Source organism: Lontra canadensis, unplaced genomic scaffold, assembly GCF_010015895.1.
Source record: "Lontra canadensis isolate GAN:19392208 unplaced genomic scaffold, GSC_riverotter_1.0 scaffold16, whole genome shotgun sequence".
NCBI classification, from domain to species: domain Eukaryota; kingdom Metazoa; phylum Chordata; class Mammalia; order Carnivora; family Mustelidae; genus Lontra; species Lontra canadensis.
This window is the reverse complement of record NW_022631010.1, coordinates 7,045,846-7,061,619: the sequence shown is the minus strand read 5'-3', so window position 1 is coordinate 7,061,619 and position 15,774 is coordinate 7,045,846. Positions and strand designations below refer to the sequence as shown.

General features: G+C 59.0%; 1 protein-coding gene across 1 annotated transcript; it reads left to right on the top strand.

Annotated features, from left to right (window-relative positions):
* Positions 1–1,280: 1,280 nt before the first annotated feature.
* Positions 1,281–14,698, top strand: ADAM33 (ADAM metallopeptidase domain 33). Its single transcript, XM_032859084.1, is given in 24 exon segments — positions 1,281–1,547; positions 3,578–3,657; positions 5,909–5,985; positions 7,694–7,772; positions 7,978–8,054; positions 8,139–8,328; positions 8,569–8,634; positions 8,717–8,788; positions 9,048–9,214; positions 9,301–9,385; positions 9,491–9,633; positions 10,154–10,331; positions 10,462–10,551; positions 10,768–10,963; positions 11,083–11,191; positions 11,278–11,476; positions 11,565–11,642; positions 11,732–11,840; positions 11,920–12,067; positions 13,355–13,385; positions 13,387–13,450; positions 13,547–13,597; positions 13,600–13,709; positions 13,953–14,698. Coding segments are annotated over 24 exon segments (2,697 nt in total). The 5' UTR covers positions 1,281–1,306; the 3' UTR covers positions 14,010–14,698.
* The last annotated feature ends 1,076 nt before the right edge of the window (positions 14,699–15,774 follow it).

Sequence of the window (15,774 nt, the reverse complement as noted above, 5' to 3'; positions counted from 1 at the left end):
AAACCTGAAGTAATGATAATAGGATACTAGTAATAACCATAAGACTACTTTACATGCACTGATCGGAAGCACCTCGGAAGTGTAGTAAGTGGGGGGCGGGGGGAAACGGCGTAGAGGAATGTTAAAAAAAGAAAAAGATCTGTATCGTCTTGGATGTGCGTAAACTAATCCAAAACCTACACAAGGAGCTAAGGATAGCGGCTTTGCATTGGTTGCGGGATGTGGGCTCAGAGGGTGGGAAGAAAAGGGAGGGATGATTCCTGTACATCTTATCATATTTTGTGGTATATCAGACCTACACAGGGTTCCCTATATCTGCTGCAATTCTTCCTAAGGGGACATCCGCATTTGTTCCCCAAAACAAATAGATTTGCGTAAGAGTTCGCACCCCTCCTGGGGCACCTGGGTGGCTCCGTGGGTTGAGCGACCGACTCTTGGTTTCAACTCAGGTCACGATGTTCCCTGGTGAGACTGAGCCCCAGCTACACCGTCCCCCCTACCCCCGACTCAGTGAGGAGTCCCTTTTAGATTCTCTCTCCTCCTCGGACCACCCCTCAAACAAACAAACAAACAAAATATTAAAAAACATATTTAAAAAAGAAAGTTAACACCTCTCGCTGTCAGAATACGGCTACTCGTTCTCCGGATTTACTACTCAGTACACAAACCTTTAAAGAAAGAAAGAAACAGATGTTGCCAAAGCAGGAAGGATCCCCTGAGTCTGGGAGTCTGTGGCTTTGCGCAGTTGTTCCCGGCGGCCACCCCAGGGACAGGGGCTGCCCGCACCCGCCTCGCCTTTGACGGGCACTAAGCCCGCAGCACCGCGGCTCCACCCGCTCCCCCGACCCGCGCGCACGGGCTGACGGCCACCCCGACGCCCACGAGCGTTCGGAGCCGCCGGGGCACCTGCCTCTCGAGGGCGACCGCCTCCCTTCTCCTCGGGGCACTTCCGCCGGGTTCGGCCAGGGCCCCTCTGGGCAGGGTCGGTGAGCAGGCGGAGACAGAGGTCCGCCCAGGGGACCATGGAGGGGGGCGACCCGAGCAGCAGCAGGTGGCCCCCAGCCCTGCTCTCTCCTCCACCAGCCCCCGATGGCCCTCAAAGGCCCTTCCGAGGGGCCCCGCCCCATCCCCTCTCCACACCCGCTCCGCCCCGGCGGGGAGAGCGCGCCGAGACCTACCCCGCGGCTTGGCGCTGGCGGATCCCCGAGGGGCCGCACGGATTCCGCCGGCCCTGCTCCTAACCTTAGACCGCCGCTCCGGTTCCCCGAGGGAGCACAGGGTCTGGCCCGGGGCCAGGGTCGGGCGGATGGGCTGCGGGGTTGCGTGCGGGCTGGCGCGGGAGGCGGCCGGCCGGCTGCTCTGGGCGTGGGTCGGCTTGGATCCAGCCGGGGCGGAGCCGGGAGCCGGGAGTCGCGTCGTGGAGGCCGGGGCGCTCTCAGCGATGGGCTGGGGGTCTCGGAGAGCTGGAGGGTCGCGGACGTGGCTGCTGCTGCTGCTGCTGCTCTTGAGGCTACCTTTGCCGGTGTGGGGGGTCGAGGCGTTTCAAGGTGAGTGCGATGTGCCCCGCCTGGCCGGCGAGGTCGCTGTCAGCCACCACGGTGGCTGGGAGGACAACGGAGGGTCTCCGCAGGACCTGTTCGGGGACTCTCAGCTGTACTTGGGCTGGCCTTGTGGCCCAGACTGACACACTCTGCCCAGATGCCACAGTGCCAATAACAAAGCATTGGCGGGGTGGGGGGTCCCCTCTGAGCATCTGCCCAAGTTCCCAAACTCCTCTGCCAGGTTTTTCTGCCTTGACCACCCCCAGACCCCACCCACCGGTGTGGACTTTCCTGCATCTCCCTCCCTGAGGCCCAGTGCACTGGTTGCCCAGAGCCCCTGCTGTGCCCTCAGACTCAGGCAGCCAGCATCCCAGGGCCTGGGGGGCAGTGTGTGTGTGTTGTTGATATTGTTGCCTTGTTTGATGAGATAGAGAAAGGTACTTCAGACAGAAGGGGCCCTGGAAGGTAACCTCCACAACCCTGGTGTGCAGGAGGACTGACTGAGTCCTGTTCCCTCTATGGAAGCACCCTGTGCAGGGACTGGAAGCACACCTGGGAGGGGGCAGGAATGGCCAGCTGGGCTGGGCAGCCTGGGGGCACTGGGTTCCAGAGCACTGTCGGGGAGTACCCAATAGGGATAGGGTCCTGTTCTGTCCTGGGGTCCCAAGAGGGTAGGATGATATCCCTCATGCCTTTGGATGGCTGCTCCTCCTCAGCCTGGGGTGGGGGGTGGTTGGGAGAGGGTGGGATGACCCCTGAGATACGTGGAGAAGGGCTTTGTGCTCCCCAACATCACACTGGCTCCCTAACCCTCATCATCACAGCTCCATCTCTGCCTCCCCTTCTTCCTCAGGGGTGCCATGAAGAGAATCCCCAACCCGCATGCACACAGGCACACCCTCTTCTCTTTACCTGGGAGGCCCAGGGCCAGCAAGAGGAAGTTCTTCACACCCAGTTAGTCCTCTCTGGGATGGGTTGCCCCCCACTTATGCCTCCTCCTAGATTCACTCCGATCCCTCCCCAACTGTGGCAACTGGCTCATCCAAGCCAGGAGGGCTTCCTGGGAGAAGGGGACTCCTATAGCTGCTGCTATTCTGGGTCTCTGATGATGAGGTCTGGGGGAGAGGATGGAGGAAGAGAAAGGAGTTGGGGTGGCCTGGCAGGAGCTGGAACACTTCCAGAGTCCGCTGTCTGAACGTGGGGTCAGGGCTGGCTGGGTGCTGGGTAGCTGTCAGTTCTGGGAGCTGGGTAGCTGTCAGTTCTGGGAGCTGGGCTCACTTCCCCAGGGATTGTGTCAGAGGACAGGGAGGGCTGCCTACAGGCTCTGGGGCTTGACTCCTGGGGCTTGACTCCTGCAGGGCGGTTGTGGCAAGAGCTGCTGGGACCCACTGTGGGGTGCGGGGCTGGGAGCATTCCAGGGGAGCATTCCAGAGCCTTCTGAGTAATCCTTGGCTCTGGTATTCCTCCAGAGCCCCTTTAAGCACGCCGGGCCTGGGAACACTCAGGCTGTGTCCCCCTAGGCCACCCCACCTTGAAAGATCCTGGAATCAGGCTTCTGAGCTAGGGTCCCTGGAAGTCCTGCTTCCAGCCTGAGGCCCCCCAAGGGGAGCTCTGGACAAGGTGGGCCTCCGCAGACATCTAGCTGTTGTTTTTCCCAGATGATGGAGACACAGGCATCCTCTCTTCACAGATCTCTCACCCCAAAGGCATCTGCTGCCCAGTCTAAAAATACCCCAGGCTGCCTCCTCTTTCCCTTCCCTTCTGCACTGGGGGCCTTGATCTCTTCCTTGTGGCCTCTGACCCCCAAGCCTCCTCCAGGTCAATGGGGAGGATAGCTGAGCTAACCTTCCCAGGCTTTCTTCTGCCTGGTGGCTCCTCGGTTCCAAGGATACCCCATGGGTGGCCATCCTTTCCCGGGCTTTGAGTGTGGAAGATGGAGTCTCCTGTTCCACCTGGCTGAGGTCCTATAACCTCATCCCTCCACCGTCCCCACCCCCCTAGGCTCCCCCTCATCTTTTACTCTGTCCTCCCTCCAGGAAACCACCTTGAAAAACCAGTCACCTTGCACTGGGTCCCAGATGGAAGAATCAGGCGCAAGGTCATCCTGGAGGATCCGGTTAGTGCCAGCTCGTACTTCCCCTCGCAGGGGCCCAGGGTCTCCCTGCCCCTCTGCCCCTCCTCATTCAGCCTGGCAGTTTGGCTGGGGTCCTTTTGGCCCCTTCCCGGAGGGTTGGCAGGTGGGGGTGGGGAGATAGCTGGCTCACATGAGCCTTCACACATGGAAGTCATTTTCAGGCTTCCTCCCCCTTGCTCCCTCCCTCCCAGAATTATCCAGGCCACCCCCATCCCCCAGCAGAGGTGGAGCCAGAATTTGTGGGGCCTAAAACTTTTCAGGGACCTCTTTAAGAAAACACCCAAATACCTTCCTTTTGCCAAGTTTACTAGAACATGTTACCCTGTTGACACATTGTTGTTCCCTCTGGGAAAACTTCAGCCTCCCTGGCTCATGCAGAATCCACTTCTGGACAGGGGACACTGGTCACTCTCCTAGTGTTGTCCAAGGGCACCTGACTTTGTTTCTCCAGGACGCTCTGCCCTAGCTTCTTGCCAATGCCCACCCATCACTTCCAGAATAACTGTGTCCCCATCTGTATTGGTCACACAGCTGTGCTACAAACCAGGAGGCCAGTGCCCTTGGTATCCCCATTTCACAGAGAGGCAAACTGAAGCCCAGAGAGGTTGAGAAAGTGTCTAAGGTCACATAACCTGAGACCAGAAGCCCAGAACCCTGAGGCCCACTAAAGTCTGAAACACTTGTAACCATTAACCAGTGCCCCCCACCCCTCTAGAGAGTCCCCTTCATCCTGAATTTTCAGGCAAGAGAAGACAACCCACTGTCTAAGCCAGCAAGGAGAAAGGCAGGTGGACACTGTCATTAAGGCTAGGAGGGCCCCATAGGCCCCACAGCTTTTAACCTAGGACCTTCCCTGGGTCTCTGAGATCCTCAGGGGCCCCCATTCAAACTGGCCCAAGCTTTGAGTTGGTTGTCCTGGATACCACTGCCAGAAGGGAAGTCTAGGTACATGCTGGGGTCACAGTGACTGTGGTCCTCCCTCCTGGTCCAGCCTGGGCTGTGATGAGGCTGGGTATCCCAGAAGGCATTGCTTTCCCCTGCCTCCGGGAAGCCTGCCAAGATGAGGACAGCAGGCAGAGTTGAGGCAGGGAGTCCCGTCCAAGAGGCGGCAAATACCCATACTTCAGGTTAGGGGTGGGGTGCGTAGTGAATAGCAGGGTCACCAGGAGGGCAGGAAGCGAGGACATCAGGGGCTTTAGGACAGAGAGAGGGGAGCCCGGGGCTGGTGTTGAGGTAGGAGGAGGCTTTCCATCTGGGGCAGCTGTCCGTGCTTGGTGCCAACATTTCTCCAACAAAGTAAGAGGCATTCGGGTCACGTGAGCTCATGCTTAGAGCCTTGGAGAGGTCTCTTGGCTGGGGTGGGGGAGCTTGTCTGCTCCCCACCTGCAGAGAAAAGGACCCCAGAAGAATCTGAGCCCCTTGGCCTGGGGCCCAGCCCAATGCATGGTGGGATAAAAGGGAAGGGCCAGCAAGGGTGAGGGCCCACATTCCAAACACACAACAGCTCTCCACGATGCTCCTGGGCCTGCTCCAACTCTGGGCCCCCAGCCAGGCAGAGTGGACAAGGTGGGGCAGAGGGGGTATTCCCACAGGGTGGGAGAGGCAAAGAAGCTGTGGGGAAGGACAGGCTGGCCCAGGCTCGGCCTCCTGACATCTAGCTGAGATGTTTTCCTCTCGGCCTGGAATTGGGGGGCGGGGGTGAATGTTTACTCCACAGGCTCAGTGAAGCAGGTGTGGGGCAGGCCTTCAGGAGGCCAGGGAAATTTTTGATTTGTCAGAATTGGACAAGGAGGGAGTAAAGTCTGAATTCTACAGGGAGTGGGGAGTAGCAAGATACAGAAAAAAGAGGTTGTAAGGATGCCCGAGTCCTCCACCCAATGTCTTCAGGACCCAACCGTCCTCCCCACTTAGAGCAAGGCTTTTGGATGTGAAGCAGGAGGGAGAGCCAGAAGAAGAGCCCGGTCACCCTGTGTAAGGCAGCACACCTTTCTGGGATGCCTTGTCTCATATCTCCGGAGGACATTCACCTAGCAGGCTGTGTCAAATGCCTGTTGTCAGAACCAAAAGCACCCCGAGTTTGGGAACATATATGCCTGCATATTCTCACCCCCACACCCATCTATACCTACCGTGGCAAGTGGGGAGCCTGCTGCCCCCTGCCCCCCGACTCTCCCTTACCAGCCTGCTCCCCATCCCACCTGCGCTCTCAAGCCCTGCTCTCCTTCTTGCCCAGGTCTCGAAGCTAGACTCGGGGCTGGTGGCCTTGAAGGTTGAAGGGCAGGAGCTCCTGCTGGAGCTGGAGAAGAGCCAGTGAGTACCAGGCTGGGGAGGAGGCTAGCAACCAAGAACAGCCCCACACTCTCTGGCGGGGGGGGGATCTGTGGGGGGCAGGGACTGAGGGGAACACATGAGGGAGGCTGGCTGGAGGGAGGGTCCCAGAGGCAGGGGTACAGGTGACAGAAAAAGGCATGCCAGCCCATGACCAGGTCCCTCAAGGCAGAAACAGGCTGCTGAGGCTGGGTCAGGCCAGCTGTGGGATACACACCCCACTCCAGCCCCAGGAGCACCTTGTTAGCTTCCTGCCAGAAATGAGTGAGCATCACCCTGCGGGTGCTCAAAGCGGGTGCCAAGTCCGAAGAGACTCCGAGATGGATTCCATAGTTGGGTAGGTGCTCAGGGCTGAGGGACATCAGGGACAAAGGTGCGGTAGCTAGCAAATGAAGGCACTTTCAGGGGGAGGCAATTTGTCTGGCTTGCCTGGAGGGTATCCATCTGCAGGGAAGGAAGCAGTGGGAAATGAAACCAGGGAGACCCATTAGGGCCAGATCACAGAGGCCATTTTAAGGCTGAGTGTCCAGGATGAGGCAAAGGCAAAGATTCTGAGCTGGTGAATGAGGAGGCAGGGCTGGGCCAGGTGGGATGGGTGTCGAAGGTGGAGCATAGGGTCTGGAAACCACCCAGACAGAATTACCAACAGCTTTCATTCATTGAGTGCTTGTTTCATCGGACGCACTGTTGCAAGCACTCTACACATGCTGACTTCTTCCCCCATGGAGCCAGATGCACCAGGAACACGTTCTAGTTCCACCCATCTCAGCACAGTTCTTCTGGGGTTCAACATCCCCGCACAGAAAAGGGGGTGACCACATCACCTACTCCTCAGGTTGAGTGTGTTGGGGGAGCCAAACTGGAGAAGGTGGAGGAAAGACTATGAGGTGGAGAAGCAGGCATCGCAGGTCTTTGCGGTAGTCTGGCAGTAAAGAGGTCAAGGCGAGATGGGGGTTGAGGATTTTCTTTACAGAAGAGAAATTGACTCATGTTTCGTTCACCTTGGTGAGAAGGACCCTGGAGAGATGGAGAAGAATGGTGGTATCGTTACTGGAGTGGGGTCTGAAGAAGGTGGGGATGGGGATTCCTGCTCTGGTGGGCAGGCAGGAGCAGCTGTGAGCAGGTGGGGATTCTCTTTTTCTCTGGAAGCATGGGGTGAGCATCACTGATGGACAGGTGGGGAGATACGTACGGTCTAGGGGCCAGAGAAGATCTGAAGGATTTGGGGGGCAGGAAAGAAGACAAGAGAGGGTTGACCAGATGCCCAACAAGGCTGAGCCACAGGCAGGGCCACCAAGGGAGGTCGCTGCACTTCCTTGGTTCCGGGTCCCACTTCCTCATCAGTGCCTCCTGAATCCTCCCTCCTGCCCCGCCCCAGACCAACAGACCCAGATGCCTGCCACAGGTCCCACAGGGACCACAAACTCTTTCCCCATTCCTGCTCCTCCCTGGTGCCTCCCACACCCCCACTTTCCACACCTCAGCTATTGCCAAGGCTCCTTCCTGCCCTCCACCTTTCTCCCTCTAGCCCAGGGTTTTTCTGATCTGAGCAGCGCACAGTGGTTCCTGTCCGTTCCCGAACATCCACGTGGGTGCTTCCTCAGTGCCAGCATTCAGGGAGGAAGGCTGGGAGGGCATCCTGGAAGAAGCCAGGCTGAATTAGGTGACTCCTACAACACCCCCTTCCCAGCAGGCTGCTGGCCCCAGGATACACAGAAACCCACTATAGCCCAGATGGACACCCAGTGGTGCTGGTCCCCAACCACACGGTGAGATACTTCCATGGGCTCTGAGGACAGGGTAAGGGTGCTGGGGGGGTGCACTCCCTGAGGACCTCTCCACCATTCCTTCCCCATTCTCCTCCTCTTCTTAAGGAGAGCCTGCAGCCAGCCCCCCACCATGCTCTCTCTCTCTCTCTTACGCCTCCCAGTTCAGCCCTGGCTGAGCTTTGGGGCTGGGTGCCTTGCTCTCCAGGACCACTGCCTCTACCATGGGCACGTGAGGGGCTTCCCTGACTCCCGGGTGGTCTTCAGCACCTGCTCTGGGATGAGGTGAGGCATTCTGGGGGAGGGGCGTGGGCCTGGGGCTGGGGAAACAGTCCCTTCTCACCCTTCTCTGCACTCCTCGCACCCTAGGGGCCTGATCACACTGGACAGGAATGCCAGTTACTATGTGCATCCTTGGTCAGCCAGAGACTCTGAGGCCTTCGTCACTCACAAGATGTTCCAGATCGGGCAGCTGCTTGGCTGGAAAGGGGCCTGTGGCCACAGGGATGCCAGGAACAAAGGGGACATGGCTAGCCTTTCTCGTGCCACTCAGGTCAAGGTCAGAGGCACCGACAGGAGTGGGAATGGGAATGTAGTAACCAAAGCCCTCCAAATCACAAGAAATAGGAATACACAGTCCCAGTTCAGGGCCTCCAATCCTGACATTTCTATCTGGAGGGTGAATAAACAAGTTCTAGCAATCTTTAAAGCTAAATTTATGCTTCCTGGGAATTGAGGTTAGCTGTCAGGACTCAAGCCTGGCAGCTTGCCACTGAAGGTCAATATTGTCTCTCCCCAGGAGAGGCGGGAGGTTGGCAGGAGCCCAAAGTTCTTGGAGTTGTACATTGTGGCTGACCACACGCTGGTGAGCCAGAGGTCCCAGGGGGCTGGCAGGGTGGGATGGGGCCGGTTCAGCCTGTGACACCCTCTTATGTCTGCCTTTCCAGTTTTTGACCCAGCACCGGAACTTGAACCACACCAAACAGCGTCTCCTGGAGGTGGCCAACTATGTGGACCAGGTTGGCGTTGGTGGAAAGACAGCCCTGATGGGGGTGACTGCCACATAGGCTGGCAAGTCCTGGGGCAGGAGGTGGGGGTGCTGGGAGATGGGGGGCTGTTGTGGTGTGGCAGGGTTGGAGATGAGGCCAGGAAACTGAGCAAACAGCCACCCCACGGAGGAGCACCGGCACTGTGGCCTGTCCTGTCCTTACTCTCACCACCCCCCCCTCATCCCCCCCCACCACCCTCTTCCTGTCCTCACCCCCGTCGCGTCCACAGATTCTCAGGACTCTGGACATTCAGGTGGCCCTGACCGGCCTGGAAGTGTGGACGGAGCAGGATCAGAGCCCCGTCACGCCAGACGCCAATGCCACGCTCTGGGCCTTCCTGCGCTGGCGCCGAGGGCTGAGGGCACGACGGCCACACGACTCCGCGCAGCTGCTCACGTGGGTGCCCCCAACGCCCACGCGGGGCCCCGACCTGGAGGCCCAGAATCCTGGCCACTCCGGGTCATGCTGCATTCTGCCTTCAGGGGCCGCGCCTTCCAGGGCGCCACCGTGGGCCTGGCGCCCATCGAGGGCATGTGTTGCGCGGAGAGCTCCGGAGGCGTGAGCACGGTGAGCTCCACCCCCCTCCCCCCGCCCCCCCCGACAGCAGTGGGGAGCAGGGGGCAGGAGGCAGGCTGCCCGCGGCCCGCCCCGACTGTCCCCACTCCCTCTCAGGACCACTCGGAGCTTCCCATTGGCGCAGCAGCCACCATGGCCCACGAGATAGGTCACAGCCTTGGCCTCAGCCACGACCCTGACGGCTGCTGTGTGGAAGAGGCGGCCGAGCAAGGCGGCTGTGTCATGGCCGCGGCCACCGGGTACGAACGCCGCGGTCAGGCAGGGGCTGTGGGGGAGGCCCCGCGGGACCAGGGCGCTTTCCTTTTCTTTGGGAGAAATGGTTACGCTTCCATTTTCTCTTTCGTAAAATGGGGATATGATCATAGCACGGCCCCGAGAGTTCTTTATGACGCTTGAAGGGGGAAAAAGCAGAAAAAGTGGATTGTCAAAAGTATGAAGATTATTTTCAGAACATTCTAACAAGGATTCTCCAACCCCGGGAGGAACAGCTCTAGGTCGCCATCCGACCTCGAGTCCTGGGCTGCCTGGTCCTGTCGTGACGCCTTCCAGCCTCGGGCTCACAGCGTGACGTTGTGCAGGTTCCTTGCCCTCTTTGGGCCCTGCTTTTAGAGGCTCCGGGCCGCTGGTCGCTTAGGCAGTGTGACTGCGTCCGGGGGCTGTGTGGCCAAGTACAGGGGGTACTGGTGGGAGGGGATGGGAGACGAGCAGGGGGCCGAGGGTGGCGGTGCCAGCACGCCGGATGCCCTTCCCCGCCCGTAGGCGCCCATTCCCGCGGGTGTTCAGCACCTGCAGCCGGCGCCAGCTGCGCGCCTTCTTCCGCAAGGGGGGCGGTGCGTGCCTTTCCAACACGCCCGATTCCGGGCTCCTCGTGCCCCGGGCGCGCTGCGGGAACGGCCTCGTGGAGGACGGCGAGGAGTGCGACTGCGGCGCCAGCCAGGTCAGGTCCGCGCTCCCGGCCCCCGGCGACCCGAGGCTGGCGCCCCACCCTCTCCTTCCCCAACGCCCCTCCGAGGTCTGGGGCGCGTCATCCTTACCGGCTGGTCCCCACATCCCCTTTTCGGCTCCAGGAGTGCCCGGACGCCTGCTGTTTCGCCCACAACTGCTCGCTGCGCGCGGGGGCCCAGTGCACCCACGGGGACTGCTGCGCTCGCTGCCTGGTGAGGGCGTGGGAGGCTCGGGGTGAGGGGTTAGGGGACGCTTGCGAGCCCGCCTGTTGGTCTTGGCTGATTGGCGCGCTCGGGTCCCCCGTTGGGTGCCGGCTGTATTCGAGCAGGGGCCTGCCTGGCCCTCCAGCCTCTGTGCCGCGTTCTCCGTCTGGAGCTCACGGTCTGTTGTCCCTCTGTGCCTCGGCCAACCTCCCTCCACCTGCGTAGCTGAAGCCGGCCGGCGTGCCGTGCCGCCGAGCTGTGGGTGACTGTGACCTCCCAGAGTTTTGCACGGGCGCCTCCCCTTACTGTCCCCCGGACTTGTACCTCCTGGACGGCTCGCCCTGTGCCGGCGGCCGGGGCTACTGCTGGGATGGCGCATGTCCTACACTGGAGCAGCAGTGCCAGCAGCTCTGGGGGCCTGGTGAGACTACCGGAGCACCCCGGCCCATCCTCGGGTGTGCGCTGTTTTCTACTCTAGGGAAGACTGGGGGAATTGCTAGGGGAACGGAAGCCAGTGCGGTTTCGCCCATGCTTCCTCAGGCTCCAGCCCAGCACCAGAGGCCTGTTTCCAGATCGTGAACTCCGCGGGAGACGCCCACGGGAACTGCGGCGAGGACAGCAAGGGTGGCTTTGTGCCTTGTGCGCAGAGGTGGGGAGTATAGGGGAGGGCGGGGAAGCTGGGTAGTGCGCTGGGGCAAGGACATGCCACTGATCGCCCTGCGCTTTCCTCCCCAGGGATTCTCAGTGCGGAAAGCTGCAGTGCCTCGGTGGAGAGCAGCGGCCACGCCCACTGCACACTGTGCCGGTGGACTCCACCATTGGACTAGGCAGCGATGAGGTGACCTGCAGGGGAGTCTTTGTGCTGCCCGGTGTCCAGCTGGATGTGCTCGACTTGGGCCTGGTAGAGCCAGGCACTCAGTGTGGACCTAGCATGGTGAGCCCTGCACCCTTCCCCTAGTGCTGAAGTCCTGCCGGTGGGAGAATCACTCCCCCTAACTGCCCAGTGCATACACTGCCCCTAGGTGTGCCAGGACAGGCGCTGCCGAAACACTACCTTCTGGCAGCTCGAGCGATGCCTGGCAGCCTGCCATGGCCGTGGGGTGAGTGGCCAGAATGTGATTGGGGTGGGCAGTGATGACCTTGCAGTTCCTGATCCTGTGGGATCCTCCTCTTCTCTTCTCCTCTGTAGGTTTGCAACAGTAACCAAAACTGCCACTGTGTTCCGGGCTGGGCTCCGCCCTTCTGCGACAAGCAAGGGTTTGGTGGCAGTGTGGACAGTGGCCCCATGCAGCCTGAAGGTGTGTCCATGGTGGACAAGTGGGGAGAGGCTGGGGAGGTGCCCCTGCTAAGTACTCAGACTTACCCTGTTGTCCACAGACCACAAGGCCTTCCTGCTGGCTGTGATGCTTAGCTTTGCATTGCCGTTGCTTCTGGGGGCTGGCCTGGCCTGGTGCTGCTTCCGGTGCCCAGGATCCCGTCTCCTGCCATGCCTCTGGGGCTTGAGGAGGGATGCCGCAAGCCGAGGGTAGGCTCTGAGCCCACTCAAGCACTCCCTGCTCTGCAGAACTCAGCTGGGCCTGGGGAAGCTGGGGTGGGGTGCTCAGACCTTGCCCCTGGCTACACAGAGGAGGGGGTGGGCAGAGGCCATAGAAAGGAGCCTTGAGCAGGAGGCCACAGTGGGTGGGTGTGGATCCCCATGGGGCCCCCAAGCCCTCCCAGTTACTGTGGTTCAGCCCCCTTGACCCCCTCTTCTGTCTCTCCCATCAGGGGACTGCCTCACCATAGCCTGCCTTTGTTCTACCAGCTCATCCTGCCGGTCTCGCTCCACTGTGCCCTTCAGGACTTTCCTAGCCTCTCATGACCCATCTGCCTTTTTCCACTTCCTCTGCCTAAATCTCTTCTGTACATCTTTCAAGTTCACAAATGCTGGGCCTGGCACCTCCTTTCACTCCACACCACTGCTTAGCTAGGGGGCTGGCTGCCCTTGTGCCCAGGGCCTGCTCCTCACCCAGTTTTCTGTGACATGGGAGGAGGTCACATGATACCTAAGCAGGGTTGATCACTGGGTGCTGGGCAGGGGAGGCCCCCTAGGGCACATCTGACACAGCCTGACCTTGGGAGTGCTCTGGACAAGTTTCGGGCAAGGGCAGGATTTGAGCTAGAGACTGGGGCTGAGGGCAGCCCGGACAGGGGCAGGGCACCAGCCAGGTCCCAGGTCCCGAGAGGGCTTTAACACAATGAGCAGTGATTGCAGGTCTATGGGGGACGAGCAAGGTGCTCAGATTTGGTGTGTCAGCATCAGGGGGCCTAGAGGCCAGGTGCGGTGGGGGACCCATGTATCATCACTAAGGCAGAGTCTCGAGCGCTGTGGATACTGTTTCGGAGAGAAGAGCAAAGGACAAGGCAAGGCTCTGGGAGATGGGACGTGGGCACCCAGGCATGGCTCAGAGTCATCGAGGGTGGCAGGGCCACCCAATGGCAAGGGGCTCAGGAGTATCTGATATTGGGGAGCACAGCCACCTGTCTTTGGAGCCTGAGTGATGCCAGTATCTGGAGGGTGCCAGGATGTTGGGGTGATGGCAGAGCTTGAGAAAAATGTCAGGGCTAGAGAGAAATGCCTGTGGCCCTGGGAGGGCAGGAGCCGGACCTGGAGCCTAGAACCCCAGGGCCTCTCCCAGGAGGGAGCAGGAGGGGAACTGGAGGCAGGGACATAGACCAGAAGGGTAGAGGCGCATTAAAGGCAGAACTCAGGTCAGGTGTATCTGCTCAGGACCACTGTGCCAGCCTCTTGCCCTCTTATCCCACTGCTCAGGCCCAAAGATGGCCCAAACAGGGACTGCCCCCCCCCCCAGTGGTGTTCACTCCATGGAATTGGGCCCAGCAGTCATTGGAGAGCCCCAGCCCTTGGGTGAGAGAGGCACAGAAGGAGATGGGGAGGGAAGTGAAGGATGTGCTCTCTTGCCTTCCACCTCCTTCCAGATGGGCCCCCCTCCTTTCCATGTAGCACCCAGACACCCTGAGGCCCCTGTCCCCACCCTGCCCCAGGGACTCCTGCCAGTGTCACAATATGTGGCCTCCACCCATTGCTGCAGACCTTGAGAACTCTGCCAGAGCCCAGGAGCCACCTTGAGGAGCCTTTGGCTGGGTGCCCTGCCTGCCACCCCAAGGTAGGCGGGGCCTTCCGCACATCACCCACCACCTCTGTTGCCCCAACTCGGAGGTTGCTGATCTTGGGTTATTATGCAAGTGAGATGTAACCTTGTGGAAGAGCATTGGTCACGGAGACCTGACGCTGGAAGGCCTTAGGGTGGGAGAAAGAGAAGTCGTATCTCTTCTTGGGTCACTGATCCTCAGTGAGGGAGGAAAGGGGGTCTTGGCCCTCAGGGGCAAGCCTTCCTCTTCATTTTCAGCGGGCCGAGTCCAGAAGCCGAGATCCTGCTGCTGGTGAGAGGGAGCTCCTGAGATGAGGATACTTACCGTCGACCACTGGCAGCCTCTCCAGGGACTTGGTCTCCCAGGCGCAGAGCCGCAGAGTCAGACCGTCTGCACTTTGGCAGCCTACAGATTTCTTCCCTAAGTTGAGCTTGCCCACCTACTCCAGGACCCCAGAGTTTTATCAGAAGGTGTGCAGTGCTGTCCCCATTCCTTAGGACTAGGGAATCCTGGTAGGGTATGTACTGCAGCCCCAAAATTTATCAGTCCAAGGAGTGAAGGTCATGTAGCCACTGACCTCCCATCAGCAGGATGGGCATGACCCAGCCTCTGTCCGGGGAGCCCTGGGGGTCTCTGCTCCATGTACTTTACCCAGACCCAGGTCTGCAGAGACTGGTGACTGCTGGGCCAGAAGATAGCCCTCAGGGCCCTACGGTTCAGACGGAGTCCACTTCCCTGGAGCCTGGCCCCAGCAAACAAACAAAATGAAACAAAACAAAAAAATCCTTGGGACCCTCCTCCTTTGCTTTTCCTGCCTTATCTTGTCTCTCGGGTGCTTCCTCAGCCTCACGCCTGTTCTTGGTCCTGCACTTGAGGTTTCAGAGGAGTGTGGGGTCTGCTGTGGACACTACTCACCCTCTCCTCCATTCCATGGGAGGGGATAGTGGGAGCTGTTTTAAAAAGGACACCCAAGTAAAAGTCAAAAGAGAGACAAGCTGCCTTTCAGCCTCTGTGAGTCTTTCTCTGTGTATCCATTCAGCCCCAGGGGGCTCCCTATGGGTCCTAAGGGGACGTAGCTGGTGGGTGGGGCCTCAGATGGCAGCCAGGGCCCCAGAGGTACCTGGGCATAGGATGCTGTTCCCTAGCTTGAACCATCCCTTTGCCCCACCTCTTTTGCCTCCCTTGGAGATTCTGAGAAGCCACTTACTCATGGAAGAATTGCTGGGTGACCTTCTGTATCAGTCAGCTGTTGCTATAGAACAAAACCACTCCCAAAACATAGTAGTAGCTGGAAACAACTAATTCTGTGAATTGGAAAATTAGGTGTAATTCAGCTGCTGCTCAGCTGGGCCAGTCTACTTCTGGGTTTGGCTGGCTGTTGGCTAAAGTGATGAGGATGAGCAGTCTAGGCACCCATTTTCCAACAGACTAGCTCAGGCTTGCTCACATGACAGCTGCGGAGGGTTTGAGAGAGCAGGAGTAGGGCAAGGCAGGTGATGCACTTACCTTGAACACCAAAAAAAAAAAAAGTGATCAAGATATATCTTAATGCAAAAGTCAAAAGATCAAAATTAATGCAAAAAAAAAAATCAACGGCGAACAAAATATCAGAATTTTAACAGAAGACCGGATCAGTTACAGTGTCATGCCAAGCCACTTTGGAACCTGAGCCAGAAGGAAAAATTCGTAATAGTGATCATTTCTCACCCCAGTCCCAGCCTTGCCAGAAAGTAAGTGGACGCTTACAAGGCCTCTGGAAGGTTCTATGACTGGCACATTAAACTCCATAATGCCCTATTGGCACAAGCAAGTCACAGGGCCAGCCCAAGTTCCAGGGACTGGGAGAGAAATTCTACTTCTTAATGGGCAGAGCAGCAGAATCATGTTTCCGAGGGCATAAAGGCTTGGGGGAATTTTGACAACCAACCATTCCTGCCACGAGCAGCAGAGAAGAGGCAGCCCCGAGCTGGCTTCCGCTCCATCAGCCCCAGAGATTGAATGAGGCAGTTTTCTACAGCTGCCTTATGTCTTTTTTTTTTCTTTTAATTTATTTGAGAGAGAGCAAGCAGGGGAAGGGGC